At 42.8% G+C, this 16842-nt stretch overlaps 1 protein-coding gene across 2 annotated transcripts in view; it reads right to left on the reverse strand.

Annotated features, from left to right (window-relative positions):
- ARHGAP20 (Rho GTPase activating protein 20) overlaps positions 1-16842 on the reverse strand; it is a 62336-nt gene that overhangs the window by 40262 nt on the left and 5232 nt on the right. For both annotated transcript variants that reach the window (XM_037377840.1, XM_037377839.1), the window contains exon 2: positions 11685-11770. In XM_037377840.1, the coding sequence (XP_037233737.1) occupies positions 11685-11770 (86 nt within the window). The remainder of the gene's footprint in view (positions 1-11684; positions 11771-16842) is intronic.

Consider the following 16842-nt stretch of genomic DNA (forward strand, 5'->3'; position numbering starts at 1 on the left):
ACTATGTTCTACAGGATGGTGGCTGGAGACAAGAAACACACTTGTGGCTTGGTTTGCTTCCAACGTTTTTTGTTTTAACAAACAGCTGCAAGGTGTTTACTCTGAAAATTTAGCACAAGGGCAAAATTCTCTATTGGTATAAATTAGCACCACACGTTTCAGTCATATTTTGCCCATTTCCACCAGAAAATAATTTAGTGCAAGTTACTTAAATCCTATTGAAAAGCTCTTGCAGTGTGGGTGTCCTCCAGTCCTGCTACACAGCTCTGCTAGCAATCAACATGCTCAAGAGGTTTTGGTCCAAGTCCCCCTGAGCAGGGGAGAGGTTTGCGGGAGGACATATTCACATGCAGAAGTCAATAAACCCTTTTTTGGCCTTTGGAAGAATTGATCCTCTGTTCCCCACTGCAGTTCCCACTCATTTTTACTGAGTGACATAGCAGCAGCACCGTGAGTTAGTCTCCCATTCCAGTTGCACCAGGGCAATGCCATTCCAGGCACTGTCTACCTAAACAAAGATTTCATTGTTCAGATGAAAAAGTCGGGCAAAAAAAGGACCCTTGCTGAGGGGGAGGGTGTGAAGAAAAGAAAACAAACAAACAAACAAAAACAAAAACAAACAAAAAAAAAACAAAAAAAAAAAAAGGAAAAAAGTAGTGTGAACAGAGGGTGAAGAATAGGCCACAACTTAACACTCCAGCACTGCAGTTCTGCACCATGGTTGTCTGGGCTTTTTGGAGCTCCTCTTGGCCTACAAGAAGTCTGGAGGCACAGGTTACCTTTGCCACTTCCATCTCAGTTCCTTCATACCCATTCCGTACAGGGGAGCACACTGGGATCTCAGTTTCACCCATGTCCCCCTAGGAGGATCCAGTATTATTTTAGTAGCCTGAAGGGTTCAGGTTTCTGTCCTGCCTTAATTTTTTGAGGAAGCAGCAATCACAACTGGGACATCTAATCCCACTTAATCACAATTGGGACATTTAAAAGCCTAGCTCAACTCCATTGATTTTGAGTTACCTCACGGGCAAAACTAACCTCCCTTCAAAAGGGGGTTTCAAATATCTTCTTGCAAACTGTATTACAAGAGTTCAGCACAGGTCATGTAACAGCCAGGAATTCTGGGTTACCAAAAATAGCCAGGACATGCTGCAGACCTCTGCAGAAACAGGTCATTTCAAGCTGAGGTGCACATGAGGTGAAAAGATTGGTGAAGGCATCTTTAGAAACTGGACCATCATGTACAGCTGTTAGTGAGCCTGCATGTATTTGCCTGCCCTATCATCTGCAGCTACACGTTACACAGGCTGTAGATGGACAGGAATGAGGCACTCGTGTGACCATGTCCTTTCAACAGGGAAACAGCATTTTCGAGGTGACTGCCTAGGTTTACCTCACTGAACTATCAGGTAATACCAGGGGGGCTGCTCACAGTCTCCTCAAAGTCTCATTGCTCAACAGTCATTCCCATTTAGCCCTGATTTTCCCCTCCTTCAAGAAGTAATTCAGCTAGGCTCTTCCCCTGCTCAGCTTGTGCCACCTGGGTATAGTCTGCAGTTAGGCAACAAGTTTTAAGAAAAATAAATGCATTCAAAACAAAGCAAGACTTAAATATGTGGCCAGGTAAAGCAAACCTGCAATCCACCAGCTGCTGTTCCCTGATGGCCCTTTTTCAGGAGAAAACTTGCAAATTATAAATAAAGTATTCACATACAAAGTGACCTATAAATGACTGCAAGTACTGCCTTTAAAAGATAAGCCCCTTCACCACACTTTATCCTCCCACAAACTGCAGCTCTCATTGAAGCTGCAGCTGCCCGGCTTTGCGTGTATCCCCACCGCTGTGGGATGCTGTGCAGTGAACTCCACAAAGCTCCACCACAGACATGAGGGGAAGATCTGCCCAGCTCTTGTATTGGCTTAAGTTTTTAAGGACTGCTTCCCTGCGAGGGATGACCGATATGGCTGCCGTATGGAAGACAGGATTGTCACCTCACTGCACGTGTCCCAGCTGTAACAGGAACAAATCTGGCTTTGGTTTGCCACAAGGGCTTTAAACCATATTTTCATACTAGTACTACAGCATAGGAATTATCCTATTACAGTGAAGAGATTACTTGATATGCCTGCTGCTGCCAGCTATTGCAAGGGTAATGACCCAGATTCCTTATGAACAGCCAACAGACAAATTAGTTGCAGCCACATGCACCTGTTTGCTCTCCTATAACTAACTGCCTATGTATTCAACAAGTTTTTTGCACAGCTACCCACGCAAGTTAGTCAGAGGTTTCTATTCTGCCTGAATAGTGATCTGAGCTGAGGAGAAAAGCTGTTAGAGGATTCTCCACACCCCTGCACCTGATGGTAATTACTTTACTTGAGGAAGAAGTGGGCACAGGCCAGTTACCTGCAAAGAACAGCAGCCCGGAGGAGGGGGAAACACAAAAGACTTTCACATTACGATGTTTTCCCCCATGTTTAATTGAGAATTTGATAGAGCAGAAGAGCTTGCCCATGTCTGATTAGTGACCTCCTTGTAGAAACGCATGTCACACTTGACACGCCACCCACTGGAAACCTGTCCTGAACTTGGACAGCAATACAGAGGGGCATGAGTGTGAGGTTGCTTAGTCCGAGGGGCTCAGCAACCAAAGTTGTTTCCAAAGAAGTTCTGATAAAATTAGATGCCTTGCAAAATATTGGATATGGTTTCACTAACCAGAACATGCAGGGGGAAGAGAGGGAAGGAAGGTGGATGAAAACACCTCAGCTCTGCTTATTCATTCAGGTGAAGGTCTGTTTCATTCTTTTCTGCATTTTCTGAATAATCCTGCCATGAAGACCTAGGATGCACCTGGATGTACTTAGATACCTACTCCCACTGAACGCAGTCAGCATTCAGTGCACAGGATCCCAACAGAGCACACAAGGATCCAAACCAGTCCACTCATCTCAGTACTTACAACCACTTTCAGTTAGGGGACAGGATAGGCTGAACGTGGATGTGTCAGTGGGTGATACGCAAAAATAATTCTGGGAACAGACAGGCCTATCCCCTCCCAGGTAAGTGCTTTTACTATTCATTTATGGAGCCAAGCTCGCTCCTGTGAACATAAGATTTTTGGTCCCAGGAACGCTGCATGTCCTTCTGCACAGTGGCCCAGCTTCAGCTGTGGGAGGGAGAAGGAAAGACTCCCCTCACTCCAAATATCCTCTGCCTTAGTAGTTATATCACACTTCTGGGTAGGAGAAGATAAACTGCCTAAGGAGTCAGAGAGCTGAACCTGGATGACTAATTTCCATGGAAAGCACACCAATTTAAAGTCCAGCAGTTTTGCAAAAAGCAGTAGTTTTCTGTGGAGATGTGCCTAACGCACAGGCTAGAAACAGCTACCATAGCTCACACTAAGCTCTCTAGATGGCACAAACCTTGGCTGCAACACAGACCATGGCCTCTCCCTGCCAAAACACCCAATGAGCCAGACTCCTTCCCACTTCTGCCCTGATATTGCATGTTTGGAAACCACTGCCCTAAACAATTACTCAAAAGCACTCCAGAAAAGTGGACTCAGCCAGAGGTTTAAAAGAGAGCAACACTTGCAACTGTTTTAGTGAGGGCCTTGCTTTTGCCCAGGTAGGTTAAATAGGGTCTGTGGACTAGTGGATGAAGCTTCTCAGGAGCCTCTCACGAAGCAGTGTTTAGTTCTTTGACAGAGGCCGGTTCAGTGCTACCAAAAGTCATGCTGTACTGGGATGTGCAAAAGCGCAGCTCTAGGTGTTTTGGGAGCTCTCTGGTCAGTAGGAGAGTGCCTAAAGAACAGAGGCACTTGGGAGGTCAGGAAGCCACCGAGATGATTTTTTTTAAGTCATGGTTTTAGATTCAGGTACTGATATTATTCCCATGTCTTGCCCTTGAGGCTTATCATCCTTTATTAGATCTAGGCCCCAGTACTCAAACACTTCAGACATGGGGACAAAAGAAGTCTAAAGGCATCACGTTATTCTCATGATGTGATTAAAACCTCCCTACCAGCAGTTTTGTGCATGATGAGGAAGCAACTGGACCAGGAGAAGCAATGCCCTATCAGCCAGGAGGAGAGTTCAACGTATATTTAATGTTGGCCCTTGTCAGAGAAGAGAGCACCAGAGGCTGCACATCAGCCTGCACATCATTAGAGGCTTTCTGCTTGTTTACACAAGATAAATGATCACAAAGCGTCTGAGCGAGTCAGTCTGTGATTTCCTCAGGTATGCCGCTGCCTATACTGCTTGGCCAGACTGTCATTTGGCAGAGATTTTGCTGTCTAAAATCAGGGATACACAATGGCTGGACAACAGCTGCATTCTGCCAGACCTCAAGGCCTAATCCAAAAAGCCCCCAAAATGTGCTGTAGCCAAAAGCACATGTGGACAGTGAAACATCTGGATAAGCAGAGCCCTGTGCTCATCCCAATGAGCACTGCCCCTTGCTGTCTTTGTATTAAAACTGCCACAACTCTATCCAAAGGGGAATCGGCTTAAAGTGCTAGTGTTAAAATATTAGTAATTTATTGTAAAATTAATCTCTCATTTAAACTCCAATCCCTCCAAAACCTCGTTTCAAGCCTTCCTTCTTGTTACATCTAGTCCTTTTCTTTTAATAAAAAAGGCAGCATATCTCTGAGAGCCACAGCTCATTTCGATCTCCAGATGTACAAACATTGCTATAAGCCAGTTTGTATGTCATAAATGAAGAACTGATGGGTTTTATCAAAAACAAACATATGCACACATACACACACATGCTCACACACAAAACAAAACAGAAAATACACAGCAGGGGGACAGGAATGCCAATCTTGGAGTTAAAAGGCCATTTGAGGCCTCAGAAAGTTCACTTTGTTCCTTGTTAACAGTTAATAAAATTTTATCCCCAGCTATTACTACATAAAAATAACTTTTGCGCTCAAGCACATGGTTTAAGGAAACAATACTCCAGTGTCATAATTAGGTTAAATCAAGCATGAATTAGAAATAGTATAAAAATTACAACTTGTACAATATCATCACAAGTTATCTTAATTATGTGCAATTCCATTAAAAAGGAAGAGCAATTTGATACAAAATAGTATGAAAAAAACCCCCACCACCACTGTTTTTCTACAAATTCATGTATCCATACCTTACATAGGGAAACATGACATAATGGAGGGGAGAAATCTAGGGAAGTTCTCATACAGAAATTAAGCATAAAATGCTAAAATGCCAAACTTTTAATGAAATGGAAAATCTCAGAAAAAATCCTGATCAGAAGTTTCAAAGCTGAACTAAATCTAAAAATCAAACCCAGAAGCAAAGAACTTTTCATTTGCTCTGCTGACTGACTCTTTAGGAATGGGATTTTCCCTCCATCTTGATGACTAGAAACTTGACTGCTAATGAAACTGGGATTTTTATAAACACATGACTCCAGGAGCTGGAGCTTTATGGAAAAAGCTACGAAATATCACAAGTCAAGATAAAATGAGCGGTACTTGTACTTAATCCTTCACATTGGGAAATTGTTCTGGGGATTTTGCCTTTTTTCCCCCTTTCATAAAATGGCTCCTCTGTATTCTCAAGTGTATTGGAGTCTCTCAAAGGACTTCAAGATGAGGAGTGGAGGATGCAGGGCTGCCCCTGAGGTGCTGCCACTTTGATTTTCACCTGGGGGAGCCACTCTGAGAACAGCGACAGCCCTTCTGCTTCCCAAAAAACCACGCAGCTTTGGAAAGGCTGCTTTGCAAGGGCTTCTTTCCACAGCATGCCTCTTCCTAAGGGTGAATGAAGGCATTCAAGGGCCCTCACCTCTTGTGACCACAGGTCGGTGGCTGAGGGCGCAGGGGGAGGCTGTAGAGACGGTTTAGTTGTGCACATGTGTGCCTGGTGTTCGCTACCCGGCCCCCCGCCACCCGCCTCAGCCTCCCACAAGCCATGAGGTGGTGGTGGGGGCCACACCATGGAGCATCCCCCAGGCAGGGCCTCGGCTTGCCTGGCAGCCACAGCTGCCTCACACACTGTAAATCTTCCCCTACTGCCAACGGTGCCAGTTTTGAGTGACTTGTTACCCTATTATCCTCCACCCTCACCTCCCCTTTTCAGCCTTCAAGGGAACCCCATCTTGCCCAGACTGCGATACCTGCATTTCAAACGAAGGAAGCTGGAACAGTATCTGGCCATGCCCCCTCCCGTCCTGCTTTTGAGCCTGTCTCTCCCCCCCCCACCACTGCTGGTGATGTTTGACAGTGTTGGAGGCAAAACCCCACACTGACTGTATGTGTAAGGCACATGCAACAATGGGCAGGCTCACAATATGGTGGCCTTTGTCCCTCAAAGCCCCTCACACTTAGCCACGAGGTGTTACCTGTCCCACACTATCCCAGGACTGTGCCCTGCGGCAGAGTGGCCCTAAGTCATGCCCCACGTGCCACCAGCAGCTGTGGCAGCCCTGGCCAAGGGTGCCACTCCTCTGCCTGACAGGTATTGCTGTGGTGACCAAGAGGGACAGGAGTCCCGGCAGTGGGGTAGCCTCAGCCGGGTGGGCACCATCCCTGGCTCCACACTGCAGCAAATGCTGTCATGGTGCCTGGGGGCTGCGTGAGAGCAACACCTGGCTCCACCACAATGACCAAGGGGACAGCAGCTGCTCCAGGCACAGCTGCCTATAAAGGCCTCGCCCTGCTGTAGCAGGCAAATAAAATGGCTGTGGGGTGCGACAGGGTGGCAGGCACTCCCCCTCCATGCCCTCGTACCGGACCAAGATGCTGAGCCTCACTGACCAAATGCACCTCATGGAGATTATTTTGCTAGGTGAAATTATTTGCTACTGTGGAAACAAGTGAAGAACGAGCAAATCAATCGCAACTGAAATATCTACTTAACAAGTTAGTTTCTTGCAATGAACTTCTATTCCCTTCCTCCCTGCAATCGGATTTGCCTGAAACACCAAATACTCAACTCTTCCCTGTAAAAAAGAGACAGTTAAGGCCTTCTGGCAATTTACATTTATTAAAAGTCTCTATTTTTGTCTTCATCTAGTCAAATAGCTTGGATCATCCACGTATCTTCTGACTAAAACCCTGAAAACACAATGTCCAAGACTTTGGGAACACTCTGTATTTGACTAGCGCCAAGTGGAATGTATTACTAGATTACACATATGATCTTCGTTATCTGGGATATTTAGCATTTGGCATGGGACCCCTGGAAGATAACATGCCAGAATCACTTACTGTGTGTTGGGAGAAGGAAGAGCAGCCTCTGCGCAAGGCGTAACACTGCTTCCACTTACAGAAGGGGGAAAAAACACCTCAGAAACATGTAAAATCCTCGGGTTTTACCTTTAACTTCTTCAACCATAAAAGCCACGTAATAAAATTGACTGGGAGTGATTTTTTAGGTGCTTTGTTTTCAGGTTCTTTAAAGATTTGTTCATTAAACCTTTTAAAAATTATGCTTAATTTTTTTTTTTAAACAGTCCCTGCTTCTAGCTTACTCAAAAATAACATCATAACCATGCTTCATGCTGTAATAAGGAGTAGTTTCATTACCGATATTTTAACACCTTTAGTGTGTAGTGACACATATCTATAAATGGTCATGCAGAAATTGTGAACTTACATTAATAAGTTTCAGCATGTAAAAATATCACTTTCAAAGATCTGGTGAGGCACGCATTAGGAAAGGGGAAGCTGCCAGCAACGGCAACACAGAATTTGGCTGTCCCTGTGAAATATCTGAGATGTGAGCAGAAGTCTGCCAACACAGAACAGGAACTTGGTAGCTTGGGCTTTGTCACATGTGAAAATTGTTTTGAAGGACAGCAGAACAAAGGCTGACAATTTGGCTTGAAACAAGTCTTTATTATTCTCTATCAGTTCTTTTGAGATGACAAGACCTGATGCTAAAATCCAGGCCTCAAATATTTCTGTTTCAAGCCCATAATTTGTGTTGTACTGAAGTATATCATTAAGTTGTGCAGTTTTCATTAAAGGACACAAAGAAAAAGTAAGAGGAAAATTACAGCTGCGGAACAGGTCCAGGGCCAAATATAACTAACCTGAATCCTTTGCTGATTTCATACACATTAATGGAGTTAACAATCAAACATATTTTTCCTGCATCTCAGCATCAGCCAAGAAAAATATCAGAAGCTTACTCTTCCAATGTATTTCTAGAATAACTTTGCTCAAAGCGCTTCCAAAGAGGACATCTGATGATGTGAAACAGTCCTTACGTGCCTATTCATCACTATTTTGTGACGAAAGAAAAACTGTACAGAAAGAAGGAAGAGAAGCAAGAACAGGAGGCCATGAATAGTCTGCATATTTTCATCTCTTGACAGCAAGGACCTGAATTCCACTATAATATCTGTACTATTTACTGTGTTCCTCTGCTGCCTGCAATTACAGTCAAGTGAGGCAGGAACTACAGAATGGTTGCACATCTCTGCACCACCATGCCATATAGCCACCCCCGTATTCTTCTTTAGGCCAAATATCTTGTAACTTCTTTTATATGACTGACATGGCAAGGCAAGATTTGTAAGGAAGGCTTAACTCTCATTAAACCAAATTATACAGCTGGAGAAAAAGAAGACAAGCTTTCAAGCACACAAGACTTTCAGATTTGCTTCTCTTTCAGGATTGAAGAAGAGGACAATGGCACAAACAAGCATCTGCTTTTTCCAGCTAGGTCGTCTTGGCTCACTTATATCTTCGTGCCATCACAGCTACAACAACTCTACCATTAGAAAAACTTAATCCTTTGACTGCTAAATAGCCATCTTGAGATGTCACAATGGCTTCTTTGAATAAATACCACTAACAAACTTTAATATGCCCCAAAGTAAGTCTGTCCGAAGTGGGTGCCACCACATTTTATGAAAGTGCCCTGTGTATAAACCAAGGACACCTGACATATAAAGTGGTATAAAAATACAAACTGACTTGTGCTTCTAAGTATTTCCTGCCCTTTTAAACTTTGCACTTGTTCATTATTTCAACAAATATTGAGGTGAGCCAGCTGCTGAGGTGAGAGGATTCATATAAATCCCTCACAGATGTTTGCTAACTTCAGATAGGAGCTTTATTATCTACAAATCATTAATCAACCATTAACAAGTAAGTGTTACGGAGTTCCAGTATTAAGGTTCACTGCCAGCGGAGAATAATGGATTTTGCTGCCTGACTATGTCTACAAGAAGGGGAACTAAGAGCTGAGAAAGGTCTGAGATAAAGAATTTGGAGGAGATCAGAAAACATGAGAAGTCATTTTCTCACTCTTCAGTTTGCCTTAAGTGAAAGCACTTAGAAGAGGTAAGCGTTTACACAACAGAGTGGAAAGTTTAAATCCATCCATCAGTTTGGTCACGCAGAGGAATGTGTTTTGCACAGCCAAACAAGGAAGTCAGGCACAGGTGAGAATTACTGCTCCCATGAACAATAACAAACACCATTCAAAGCATTACCCTCTGAATGATGGACTCTGAAGCTACAAAATCATCTGCTCTGGCTCCTAGGGTCCTCAGACTTCACCCGATACCTCTCACTAAGGCTACATGCTTCAGAACAACCGGACCAGCTAAGTTGTTGCACGCCACAGACAGAGGACAGACATAACTGAGGCAGCATCCATCAGCTGTGAAAGTGGCAGGGTCTGTCGGGGAGGCAAAGCGTTGCCTTTACTGCAGAACAAGGCAACATTTTCCCCTCTTCAGTCCTCTCCATCACACAGTTTCTGCCAACTGGCCTTACCAAAAAATCCTTCCACACATCAGATCTGGAAATAATTCTGATCTGGGCTATACAAGCAAGACATATTTACATGTAAGAAAGTGTAAAATTCTTAGGTGAAAACGTACATACTGAGTGTGTACCCCACTCGGTGTCTCTCCAGCTATGTCTGATTTGTGGTACTTACGGAGCGGACAATAAAACAAACAACAACAAAAAAGTAGAATTGAACAAAAATATTCATGTCTGAACCCCAGCAGGCAAATGACAGAAGACTGAAATATAAGCATCAAATATAGTTCATTCTCTTAATATCAAGGAGCAAATCTTAAGATAGCTTGAAGGGAAGACATTATGGAGACACAGGTGTATAAACTGCAGGAGACGCTGAAGCCCAAGGGCTGAGACATCCCATATCTTGTCCCCTGTAATCTTCAGTTATTGCTACTCCCCATAGTAATAGTCCATCTCTAATTTCACAACTTCACATATGAATGTGTCTTCTATGCCCAAACGTGGTATCACAACAACAATAGCTACAAATACAATCAAGAAATCACAGTAAATGAAGAATAAATATGATAGTCCAGACAATCTAAACAATTTCAGTATTCTCATTAAGGGGTTACAAAATACCCATTTCTCTTCTTTTAAAGACCTCAAAACAAAGTCAGAGAGAGGCCACAGAAGAAATTTTACAGACAGAACCAGAAGACATGTTGCTGGCTCTCAGTCCTAGGCTCAGGCCACTAGACTACACAAAAAGGTGCAAACGCCTTTAGGAATTAATTTCTAAGTTTCCTTTTATGTCATAGCCAGCAAAAAGACCTGCAAGTCGTTTCAACTCATTTTCCTTTCCTATTTTGCAACTCTGATGTTTTCACAGAACACTTTCACAGGTTTCAGAAATACTGTGGAATTCTTCATGATGACAAATATGAAACCAGGTATTAGTTAGATCAAACACAAAAAACTTTCCAAAGCTCACATACTGATTACTTAACACACCCCAGAGTAGGAAAAAATATTCCTTACAAAGCCATACTTTAATTTCCCTCAATAACGTTTCTTCGTAAAGAGCTCTACACAGCTGGAAGCATTAACAGCCTACCAGATGGTTCACTTCTCAATAAACACTTATGTTTTGTAAGTTTAAAGTCTAATGAACTGTAGTGCAGGAAGACAAAAGTTATGTATGCAGAGTGGTTCAAGTGGCAGGTCAGAGCTGGGGCTGGAAGGGGACTGGCTCCACAGAAACTACCATTTTTATGGTAGTTTTACATTGGGGTAGGGATGGAGGAGGAACAGCTGATCCCGGCAGAAGATGAAGACAAAAATGCTGAATACTTCAAACCCACCCACCCCCACATACTCAGCCTCACAAGTGCTAATGCTGGATGGGAGGAGGCTGTGACCACCAGATCCTGGCCCACAGCATTGTCCCAAACAAGCAGATGCCGGAGAGCCTGTACCATGCAGCAGTCCATGACTGATACTAGAATTAAATTGTACGATCCCACAATAACCACTCCCAAGTTATGCCTAGCACGGCATGAGTGTACAAAGCAAAAAGTAGGAAACACTCATCTTCCTCTGCCCATGCCATCTCCCCCGCAGGCAATCATAGCCTGCCACGAATTAATTAGAACTGAGCAGCCCAAATGTTGCACAGCCAGTTGCACATTGCAGAGCAGCTCTGCTTGCTCAATTGGGTATAAACAGCTTAGTATGGCAGCACTGGGGAAACCCCCTCCAGGAGATCAGCCAGCATCTCAGCTGGATCTATCACATCTTTCAGCAGGCTTTGCAGTTGTGCAGCTACTGAGCAGCCTGAATTGTGACAAACCTTGTGTGGATAATAGCTGAAAAACATTTCAGGTTTTGGGCTGAGAAACTGCAGAACACTACATCCAGCAAAACTCACTGACTCACCTTGAGATCGATCTAGATCTGTTAAGTGCTTTGACAAAGATCAAAGATGGTGCAGACTGGCGTCTTTGGGCCAAACTCTTCATTTTCTGATTGGAAAGAGAAACAAAATGAAATCACAGGTGAGAATCGGAACAAGAACTTCATGGATACACACTTGTCGCAGCCAGAGTCCAATTTCAGACCATAGGAAAAAAGCTGAGTTATTGCCATCAGCAACCCTGGAGGGCAAAAATAGTTGTAAAATACCACATATTGAGAAAAATGGGAGCACAACCAGAAAGCCAGTGATAAAGAAAAGCTGATAATTAGTGTCCACACACAAATACATGAGGTACACTGCACACATGAAATAAACACCTAGAGCTTGTCGTCAATAGTTTTTTGTCCCTTAACAATCTTGTACTTTAAATCTATCAACTATCCAGATGGTGTTTCAAATTTCAAATGTTTCATACATTTCTGTGTCAGGCCTGACATTTACCATAAATGAAGGTTTGAATTCTACCCACCTAACCTCATGTGCTACACTGGGCTACCTTTTTTTTTTTCCAAATCTTTAGAGATGAGGGCATTTTCCTTCCCTACTAATCTAGCTGGAGCATTATGTCTTGTCTCTCCATAGTCAATAATGACATTTTTTTCATTCCTGACTATGTATGGGACAAAACAGGAAAGTGAGAGGCACGGCAGTTCTTAGCACAGAATTCGGAAGGGAATGGAAAAAAGGAGACATTCAAAGACAAGAGAGTGCAGCAGGAAAAAGAAAAGACAAAGCATAGGGAAGACATGCAAATGTCAGTAGCTATCAAGGGAGCATAGATTCCCATTCATTGAAGTTGAATGCTACAATTAAAATACTGAGCAAATAAACAACACTGTTTTCCTCAGAGGCAGAAATTTTCAAAAGCAACCACAGGAGACAAAACCACACATTTCCCTGAACAGAAATTGGCATTCACCACTTTATCCTCTCCCTCCTGCAGCCAGATGCAGGACTAAGGAGTCCTGGCCCTAATTTTGGAGCTGCTCTCTAGAACCGGTTGTGCAGCCTGCTGCCAAGGTGCATGACCTCTCCTCTCCCTGACCCTCCACCAGAAGGGTGGTTGTTACCTTATTTAGCTCAAATATTTTTCAGAATAAACGGGTGAACAAAAGGACTGGGGTTGAACATCTCCTGAGACCCTGACAGGACAGCATCCAATGCTGGAGCAGTCCATTACACCAGCTTGGTAACTGCTGACAGCCCACAAACAGGTGAACCTTTGACATTCATGAAGTCTCTGTTCTCAGCTAATTGCAAAGCATGACTTTCTTCCTTCGTACTAAAAATAACCACTGACTACCAGGAACAAATATGTTAGGGAACAACTGATTCTTCTGCCAATATATGTGCTGGATGTGGCACGCATTTTGTTTGGGCAGGTGCACAGCATGCTCCCCTTGAAGAAATTAAAGTCTACAGTACTCCATGTTTTACTTGCTTTTGACAAATGCATTTCTTTCACTCATTGCAGTGCATTTATTGTATCATTTTTTTGGTTCCCCCTTTATTTATGTAGAGCATGCTTGTATGTTTTGTCAGATACTCAGTTACAGCTATTGTGCAGAAACTGTTATAAATTCAGCTGTGTAATTTCAATTTACCTTTAAAAATTATCCCCTCCTCCCTCTTTCTTTTATCAGAAAATAACCTTCTCAAGACTGATAAATTAAGCCTGGGAATATTCAGCTGTCTTCAGTTGGACTGTAACTGGATAATAATTTAATAGATTACTAACAATATAAATGCCATATTTTGCTAGGGTTGAGGAAAAAAAAATACTTTGCTAAAATCTTCTAGTGAATGAAATCAGTTTGCCTTACTGCAAGCAAATCTGAAAAGCTGTTCACAGTTTATAAAGTAGTATATCTACAAATATGAAGGCAAAAAGAGACCTGTGTAACAATGCTGTCCAACATGCTACAGAAGACAAGCCACAGATTTCACACAACCAGCAGATTTTAGGAATTTATATAAAGCATCAACTCCCAATTGGAAATTTACTGCGTCTCATTATTGGGCAGGTGGTGGCTTTCAGGGAGTGGTTAAAACTAGGAGCATCTCAGCTCATGCCAATGCAGTGGAGGTTTGGTTACATTTTCAAAGAGATCTTAATTCCTTCGACTTCTTAGGTCTGAAAAGGAAGCCACTGAAAAAAATGCAGCATTTTAAAATCTCTGTCAATTACGGCAGGTTTTTTCATGCTTGGGTTAGTAGCACTGAATAGTGCTTGTGGCAGTGAGATTCTAGTCTTGACTGAAATATCTGAGGACCAAGGAAAAGAGTAGGACTACAGCAAGTTTAGAGCTAAAAACAAGTGGCAAAGAGTCCCACAATAATTCAGGTTGGAGGGGATCCCAGAAGGTTTCTGGTCCAGCACCTCTGGACTTGCTGAGCGCAGGACCCATCTGAGCAGGCTGCTCCGGGCCACCTCCAGTCCAGGTCTGTGTTATCTCCGAGTATGAGATTCCACAGCTTCTCTGGACAACCTCTTAACACTGCTTTAAAGCAAAGCTTAACAAAAAAAGAGCCTTAAAAGATCACTGCTGAGATCTGGAAAAGGAAAATTTTCACAGCAAAAGTGAAGTGAGTCAGATCAGCTGTATGCAAATAAAAACATTACACAGAGACATTGACTACAGACAGAAAGGGGGGTTTTGTTTTTATTTTGCTATGTACAGAGTTTGGAAAAGAAAACAGGTGATCATCATGATAACTTGAATTGATTTACTTTGGGAAGGCAGAGGACAAATTCATTTTTGGCTAACTTGGACCCAGGTGCCTGTTCTCCTCGGTTTCACTCCATTTAACACGTGCAAGGCTGTCACCCTGGCAATGCAGACAAGAGGAGATAACATCTTGGACAGCTGTAGTGAGAGCAGATATTTGGGAGCAAAAGGAGATGCAATGACCAATTATCTAAGCGTGGGACACAAAGAAGCATTTCTCAGCATGTGTCCCACATCATAACCTCCCATTTTTTCATGTAAATATTAGAAAGGTCAACACAGAGAGAAATCCTCATACTTGCTGGCTGAGTCACACCCATGTGAAATGTATCATAAAATCAGTATCTGTAATGAATGTTTACAGTGTGCCAGATGCAAAGATGATAATCTTGTATCAGTCAGGAAAAACTAGAGCTATTTTTGCCTTCCTCATGTTCAAAACCTTGGGTTCCTGCCCCCTCCCCTCTGATTCAGGTTTAACTTCATACTTTCTGCATTTCTGGTGGTGGTTGTCTTGACTGCTTTTTTAATGGTAACAAAAAGGTTTGCTTTTTCCGTTGTTGGACTGGTGGTAGTATTTGATCAGTTTCTCATCTGGTGTAAACAGACATAGGGCTATAGATTTCAAAAGAATGAATTTACACCAGATAACTACTGACCTACACTCTAAAATACTGTTTTGTAAATTGTGACGGGAGGTGCGTTATGAGCAGATCAGCCCACCATGCTGAGGATGTGCAAACCATCACTGAAAATATGCAGTCTGTCCTCAGGAACCAGAACCCCTACAGACCACAGGATTACAGTAAAACTTCCACAAGTATCTCCCAAGTCATCAGCTGGAGGAAAAATCTATTCCTGACTGCCAGTATTCAGCTAATTTTGCCTGACAGTTGAAGTGGATAATGGTATTTTATGGAATTTATGTAAAAGAATATATTGCTGAATGATGATATTAATTCCCATTCTGTGAAAAAGAGAACATACAGCAGCATCTGCACGATGTCCTCAAAATAAAAGGAACTGAAGATAAAGCCGTCTCTTGTACTTTGTGTGTATCAACTATATCAAGCTTAGAAAGAGAATGGCAGAGCATTAATTAAATAAAGAATGCGTGAGAAAATTCATGGTACTTACTATTTCTTTAGTGATGACAATTAAGTAACAGATATACAGTGTTCAGAATATTTTACAAGAATCTAGAGAAGTGAAAATCTGTGCAATAAGGAGATACCCTGCTGCAGCTACTGCAAATGTGTAGGAGGTCAGAGCAGGCAGGCTAATGCAGGGACTGTGCTGTGGAACACACTGCCCGTGCTGCCAGGTTATGGTGCCTGACCAGTACGATGGTCAGGCATGTGCAGGAGGATTCCCTTCACCCAGCCTCCAGCTTGCACACCTGAGCTGTTTGCCCTGTGCTTCTTTTAGTCAACAGAGGGAAAAGGACACATTTACCGTACATCGCATCTAGAAGTGCTGTTTTCCTCCACTGACTGTAAAAGAAAACTAAGGTGACCAAGAAAATTGAGTTAATCAGCTCAGTCCTCTCCTTGCTGTCTGAGCAAAGGACAGGGAGCAGGCAAATTTGTGAGCTCATAGGGAACAATTGTCTTCTCAGAGAGTGGTCTGAGCTTAGAATGAGAAAATTGTATTACATGATATCTGTTTAAGAGATTGATATACAAAATAATTGAAAAATGTATTCAGTTCCTGATGGACAGCTAAGTGCAACAGAAATGCCTCCTCAGCAATGTGCAGATACCCTTGTAAAACCCTCCCCAGACATGAAAGTATTTGGGGCTCCTGATTTACAGGCCCAGAAGTGGGTCAAGGCTGGGACATCTGCCTGGGTCATTTAACTGGGTGATGGGGACAGCCCTCAGATGTGCCAGTACCTTGAGCTGAGGACTGCACTCAAGTGGCTATGCTCTCCCTCTCACCGCTTTATTTTTTCTAATAAAATGAAGTCTGATTTTAACAAAGCCTTCTCTTTAAAAGTATCTAAGTTAATAACTGTGAGGGATTTCATCCATGCAAACTGTGTTCCTGTTGTCTGAGCAACAAAACGTATCTATGGCAGGCATTTCTGGTTCGGCTAGACATGAACCAAAGCACAGAACACAAATCCTTACCAAAACTTGTAAGGCAAAAGTTCAACAAACGGCCCAAGAATCGAAAAATCAAAACAATCCTCAGCACCCAGCAGTTAGTTTTCCAGGGCAGTTGAGCATCACTCTTTCCCATGTATCACTGGGCCACTTAGGAGAGGCAATAAATCATTTTTTCCTATATACTATAATCCAGTATTTGTTAGACTTACAGTGTAGGGTTGTCTGAAAATACCAGAAATAACAAGAATCTCTTATACTTTGGTAGAACAAGAAATGGC

The sequence above is a fragment of the Falco rusticolus genome, chromosome 2, assembly GCF_015220075.1.
Source record: "Falco rusticolus isolate bFalRus1 chromosome 2, bFalRus1.pri, whole genome shotgun sequence".
Lineage (NCBI taxonomy): Eukaryota > Metazoa > Chordata > Aves > Falconiformes > Falconidae > Falco > Falco rusticolus.